This window comes from Pelophylax lessonae (genome assembly GCF_965119305.1).
Source record: "Pelophylax lessonae genome assembly, chromosome: 4".
Lineage (NCBI taxonomy): Eukaryota > Metazoa > Chordata > Amphibia > Anura > Ranidae > Pelophylax > Pelophylax lessonae.
In genome coordinates this window covers 478,856,336-478,863,310 of record NC_138771.1, presented here as the reverse complement: position 1 = coordinate 478,863,310, position 6,975 = coordinate 478,856,336, and the positions used below count along the sequence as shown (strand labels likewise).

General features: G+C 40.7%; 1 protein-coding gene across 1 annotated transcript in view; it reads left to right on the top strand.

The window, feature by feature from the left end:
* The window catches only part of BPGM (bisphosphoglycerate mutase), a 33,602-nt gene extending 27,206 nt beyond the window's left edge, over positions 1-6,396 (top strand). The window contains exon 3 of the mRNA XM_082254261.1: positions 5,750-6,396. Coding sequence (XP_082110387.1) covers positions 5,750-5,928 — 179 coding nt within the window. The 3' untranslated portion in view covers positions 5,929-6,396. The remainder of the gene's footprint in view (positions 1-5,749) is intronic.
* The last annotated feature ends 579 nt before the right edge of the window (positions 6,397-6,975 follow it).

Genomic DNA, 6,975 nt, shown 5'->3' with positions numbered 1-6,975 from the left:
AGTTATTTCTCACAAAGGAAGAATTACAAACAGAAAGGTATACGTTTAAAGTACATAGTACAACAGGAAGATTAAGGAATATTAAAGGCTAAGTTCACCTTGTAAAATAAATGCACATGATTTTGCGCATATATATTTATTTATTTTTAACCATGGAGCTTTGCGATCAGTCGATCACAGGTGCAATGTCAGTCTCCTGCAGACACTCCTGACAGCTGTCTGCCCAAACCTCCATACAGGCAGACAGTTACTCAGCTGCAGGAAGTGTCCGTGAACTACAGGGGCTCCAAAGAGAGCCCTTGCAGCCCATTGAGAACTACAAGCTGTCTACCACTGATGAGACTTGGGTAGTTTATTAATTTGCAGATTGCTGTAAATGAATGACGCAGCTGTGTAAGCGGAGCCCCGCACAGCCATGGTGTTTTTAAAGTGCGACAGCGGGTGTGGGGAGGGGATCCCCGTCCGCTGTCACAGGGGGCTGCATTAGTAGCATGTTACCGGTTACGCCCTGAATATGGGTATACCATGTTACTAATGGTGATATTCTGCGTTAAATGTTAAACCTATTCTTTAACATATTATGAAAATAGGTCAACTTGAATGCTCTAAAAACTTTGTTCCAGTATGTAGTCTTGTGGATACGTTGTTGTAAATGTCAAGAGAAGAGACATGTGACCCTCACATTGTTGGCCACTTGAATGAATTGCACTTGTTTTTAAAATGACAGTTGTATTCGTTTACTCGCTGTAGTACTTTGAGCTTATCTTGTGATTCACAAATGTCTTATCCCATTGCATGGGCTCCTGGGTCTCCTTTTATCTTTTAGACAGAAAATTTATCTCGAGGCTGTGCGGTGTAGACAGCACCACAATCGACTTCAGCAGACTGTTCCCTGAGAAGTAACAGAAGTAAAAACAGTAGATGTAGGATGGCACTCAGACGTGACATATGGCAGAAGGCTTGTACTGCCCAGGTGTTATCATTATAGTGCGAGCATGCACCACCTCTGGCACTGTTTTATTAACTTTTCAATATACGGTTATGCCAATTTTAAATTGGCCTTTATCATCCTAATTCTTTTCAAAATGTTCTATATACTACAATGGTGGTTAACTTGCATGATATGCTGGTTGAATGAAAAATAACTCAAACTGTATACTTAGATTAACTATTGGCTGCCAGGACCCAAGGGCTGCAGGGTAAGTACCAGAGGGCCCAGAGGTTAGCCAACAGGGATGTACAGCTTTTGCTTATTGTGGTGCTTACAAAAAAAAAAATGCCCAGCTTGCATGCTTTTTCTGCTGTGATCTGCACTCTGCGGAGACTACTGTACAACCCTGGTTGGGGTGAAGACCTTTTATGTGTGTGTGTGTGTATACATCTGGGCTTCTGTGCATGCACTAATGTGGCGCTAGTGGTTATAACTGACAAAGTGGACCGGGCCAGATGGAAAAAGCCAAGTACAGGATCATGGCAGGCGTTTGGTTCTGAATGCTCCAGAGGATGGTGCCACATAATGACTTGGCACCGAATTCGCCACATTCTCTTGTGGATCTAGGGAGGTTTGATGACACACCCACCCAGGGGGCAGATCCTTAATGCATTGGACTCCTAGAGTAGGTTGAATGATACTGAACATCATTCAGTGCAGAAGAGGATTGGTGTTGGATGCACTGGGCAGTGCTTTAGCATGGAAAGGGTGAGCATGGCCTGGAAACCTCCAAACCAAAGTTTTTTTTTTTTTTTTTTTTTTTTTTTTTTTAAAACATTTTTTTCACTAGGATTGGTATTTACCCTGATCTATAAATAATAACGTTGTAATCCCTGGCCATAAATCTAACTGTCCCATAACCCCAAAAACCTTGGAAACCAAGCGATCGGGCCAAATTGAACTTGGCTATGTGCGGTGCCATTTGGTTACCATATTAAAATAAAAGTATGTTTCCCTGGAAAGGGGCTTATTGGAGAGAACCTAAATATTAATTTAATTATAGTTTTATTTAAATAGACTTAATCGTGTGTGTGGGTTTTTTTTTTTTTTTTTTTTTAAATGAGTCTTCAGCTCCACTTTATCTTTTGCTGTTCACTTTGTTTGAGAAGTCTTCCAGTCATACACCTTGGCAGCCTTTCATCTAAAACTGATTAAAAAGGAACTTAACCCTCTCAAAGTGAGAGTAAACACTGTTTGTTGATTTTTACCTATAGGAAAGCCTATAATAAAGCTTAACTATAGGTACAGTAAATATCTCCTAAACCATGCACCATTTAGGTAATATTTACTTTATAAACAGTCGGTGACATCACCAGTGCTTGCGCTCTAAAGGAATGGCATACAGAGCCCTGTGCAGTAAACCTTGACTCCCTGTGCAGTAAACAGTGTACTGTGCATCCTAGCACATTATGACTTAAAAGTGGAGTTCCACCCATTTTTGATTGTGTGTGTGTGTGTGTGTGTGTTTAAGTCAGCAGCTACAAAAAGTGTAGCTGCTGACTTTTAATAGACACACACTCATCTGTCCCAGGATCCAGCGATGTGGCCAGTGGGAGCCTCAGTTCTCTCCCTCTTCTCCCCGCTGAGCAGGCATCACTAATGTGGGAACCTGGCTTTGACAGCTTGTGGCTTCACAGCCGGGTGCCCACTGCATGTGTAAGTCGCGCTGAGTGAACGGGCAATCTTTTGGGACCTGTAACGTGTCCCAGAAGATTGCAGGGAGGGAGGGGGAGCAGGTACCTGGCAAATCTTCAAAAAAAGGACTTGCCAAATATGGCATGTCAGAAAGGGCCCTAAAGCGGAAGTTCCACTTTTTGGGTTGAACTCCACTTTAACTTCTTCACAGCGGCGCCTCCTGGCCCTTTAAGAGGTTTAGAATGCCCGGAGGCGGGGCTTGGTTTAAGATCATGGGACTGCCGCGATTGGCTGTCGCAGTGGTCACGTGATCTGAAAATCGGTTAGACGCTGGTAACTGGCGGGAGCGCACAGGGCGCTCACACTCGACATAGCAGTGTTGATCGCAAATATGCAGCCTACTGTCCAGGGCCCTAATAATAATAATAATAAATAAAAAAAAAAATATATATATATATATATATATATATATATATATATATATATATATATATATATATATATAAAAATGTTGTTGTTTTTTTTTTTTTTTTGTTTTTTTTTCTCCTGCAGTTTACTACCCCTTTAAGGCACCTTTTTATAGAAATGTTTTGCGGGGGCAGTCTACAAACAGATACTTATAGATAACTGCAGGCTTTTTATTTATTTTTTTCTTCTCACGGTTTCCATTTTCACTGAGGGCAAATTAATCCATCTCTCATTACTTTCTGGAACTCTGGGTCAGCCTCATAGTACAAGTGACAATACTTGTTGCTGAGGAGAAAAAAAAACCCTCCAATGGATGAGATTTCCTGAGGGAAGCCTTTCTAGGATGCAAAAAAGGGAGGGGGGGGGGGGCTTTAATTAAATGGAGGCAAAAAGTGGAGCTTTTGCCTAGGACAGTCAACTGTATTTTGGGTTTCATTTTTCCCCAGATGAGGAAAAGAAAACCAATGTAAGATTACTAGCGAAGTCAGATGTCAGCATGATGCTAAGTGGTTTGCACAATTGTGTTAAAGCTGTGTGGCTTATATGTACATCCCCAATGTCTGCTTTAGCTTTATTTCTAGTCCTTTGTCTTCCTGCCACAAACCAAAGACCTACTGGTAGGTTAAAGAAACTGTCACCTTGCTCAAGTCCCTTTTTTTTTTTTTTTTTTTTTTTTTTTTTTTTAAAGCCTTCCCCTTGACTCAGTTATACTTAATATGACAGCAATCTCACTGCTCTTCTAGTGGTGCTGCCATCATAGAATACCCATTGCTCCTGGATATGGAGGTATATGTAGTCTCTTACCATGTTACAGCGCTCAGACCTAGTGTCAAATGAAAAAATGAGGGGTTACATCACTGCCCTGTGTAAGCCTAAATACCAAACACCAAGGTGAGTATAATGTGGTCTGATGAATTGGCAAGGTAACAGGGTCTCTTTAAATGCCCCCGCCCCATAAAGAATAATTGGATTGTGAGATCTTTTTGCCAAAAATCTCACAATCTGATGTCTCTATCAAAATCATACATTAACCCTAATTTTTTTTTTTTGCCCCAGTTCTTATAGGCCAACCTCTTTCTGTAACGTGTGTCAGTAAACATATCTTCTGAGAATCTTGGAATCGTAGCCCTTCAGCTGACCTTTCAGTTTGTAAGATATGTTCAAGGTGTAACCCAATCCGCAGCAGCTCCCATCCATCCCGAGTGACCTTTTACAAAGTCAAGTTTGACCTCTCCTGAACTCTTGAACCAACTTATGTATGTGTTATGTTTGCACGCAATTGTCAATTGGAAACATTTAGTATACTTGTATATCCATATAATGCCATGTGCAATATTAGAAACAATCCCATACAAATGTTTCATTTTAGTTTAAGCAATGTGTTAACACACTGAACACTCAAATTTAACTTTTCGCAAAACTTTTAAGGCAGTCACCAATAGGATAATCCGCACTGCTCTTCCCTTCTTTTTTGTAGGTATCACCTTCTCACCGTTGTATTTACCTATTTTATATTTTAGAGAAATATTATAATAGCGATATATTCAGCACTGAGAATTTTGGTGATAAGATCTGAGGTTTCTTCAGGGGTGCCTTGGCAAAATTCCTAGAAATTGCCCAAAAATTGTATACAAGCCAGCATGTGGATGAAGCCTGCCTTTTAGTTACACCAAGCCACAGGTTTTCATTGTGCACCATTACAACCTTCCAGCTGCCGGCGTCCTAACGACCAATGGCATCATCAGTTGATATGGAGGATGTCAGTCGTCTGCACAGCACCTTTGTATCCTCCTCTCCATCAGCGGAAGGGTCACATTAGCTGAGTGATGAAGAAAAACTGAAGGAGATAAGAAACCTTGGAATACTAGTCAGTATCAGTTTAAAAAAGTGTATTTGCTTTGGAAGAATAAATTCTCTCTAATGTTGGGTGTCCTACTTGTGTGAATGTTGCTGCATTAGATAAAACTATTAGAATTGATTTTTACATTTTAGAACGGGGTGCCACAAGATCGTTCATAATTTTTTAAAAGGGTTCCTTAATTGAAAAAAGGTCAAACTGGTGTTTTAAAGGGGCCCTGTGCTCAGACAGAAAACTATTGACCAGTCATCAGTTTTACCTATGGTTTCCCTGCAGCTGCTCTTTTCCCCATAACTAATGACAATGCCTTGTTCTACAGTGGAGACTGCCATCTTGGTAAAGGCAAGGTATTCTTCCTCATGTCAGACTTTCCCCCTGATGACTTGAATGGTAATGATCAGGAAGCAGCAGGAGAGGTGATCAAAGCACAGGTCCACAGAGTGGATAGAACAGAAGCAGGGATATCCTTGCACTGCAGTTTCTCTGGTACAGCTTATTCTCCAGAATGAGCCCAGTGGCATTGGCAAATCTCATTCCTAATCTGGTTAGACTAGTAGTCAAAGGCAGCAGTGCTTCAGATAATCCCACACTGCAGTTGTTCAGCTGTTGAGGTCCAGACCCAGGAGGTCCTTAAGTTAATTGTTATCCTTTTTAAAAAGAAGAATTCAAGACCAAAAAAGATAATCCTTTTTTTTTTTTTTTTTTTTAAATTCAGGTGCACTTGAATAATTTATTTTGTTTTTTTCTATGACCGCAATTAACTCATTTTGTGATTTATTGTTTGTTTCACTTGACAGGTATTTCTGATGCAGACATTATAAAGATCTCTCTTCCCACTGGGGTTCCAGTGCTTCTAGAACTTGATGAGAATCTCCGTGCCGTCAAACCGCATGAATTTTTGGGTGACCAGGTGGCTATTCAGGCAGCCATTAGAAAAGTGGAAGACCAAGGCAAAGTCAAACCAAGCGAGAAGTAAAGTGTTCCTAGATGCCTCTAGTAGGTCGACTGGTGGTGCTTAAAGGACCAGTCCAGGCAAAACTAATTTTCTGGCTATGTGTGAACATCAATGGACTCCATTACCTGATAAAGAGACCCCGTCATGTTTAAAAAAAAAAAAAAAAAAAAAGACCACCGCCATTGCAGGCTTTCTTCTATAAGTACTTGTTTGTATGTGACATCACATTTTTTGAGTAAAAAAAACAAGCAAGCTGTATAAACAAGTGTCAGAAATGTGTCAAAACTTCTAATATCTCTAAACTTGTTTAAGGTTAGTAGTTCAAGAAACACTGAAGCCCAAACATCTGCATGATGGCCAGGCAACTAGCATTTTGAGAAGAAATAGTCAACAAGGGCAGTCTTTAAAATTCTTACAAGACTGGTTTCCTTTAGCCCCTTGTAACCCTTGAGGATATCAGCTGCAGGCCCTTCTCTCTGATGTTCCTCACCTAGACATGGATTCTTGATTTTCCGTTGCGTGTATAAGATGAAATCTTGTGAGATTCTCTTGGAATGTAGCTGATGGGCAGAGCTGGGAACTTTGATGAACAGATCCGATCAGTGGAGTTCCCGGGTGATATGAGAAGTTGGGGGTGATTCAGCTACTGGTATCTGCTTAAAGCAGAATCCTCAGTAATTGGTAGACAAACCCTTTTATATCAAGTGAGAGCAAGCATTGTAAGGGAACACATCATGACCAAACTAGATTATGTTACATTTGGCAAATTTAAAGTGTATGTCTGTGCAAAATGCAACAAAAAAAAAACCTATGCAGTGCATCTCTGCCAGAAATTCACATTTCTCTTGTTTTGTCACTTTATTAATGTTGCAAGAACAGAAAAATATCTGATTTGCTACAAAACTTCCTTTAGTGACCTGACCACATGCTGCCTCTGCTGTCAGTCCTGTCTTAAGCCTTGTACACACGTGTCGAAAATCGGCAGGGAATTTTCGTCCGACGACCGATCTGCCGATTTTCGGCTTGTTAGTATGATGCTTCCGATAACCGACTCAGACTTTTCAGCCG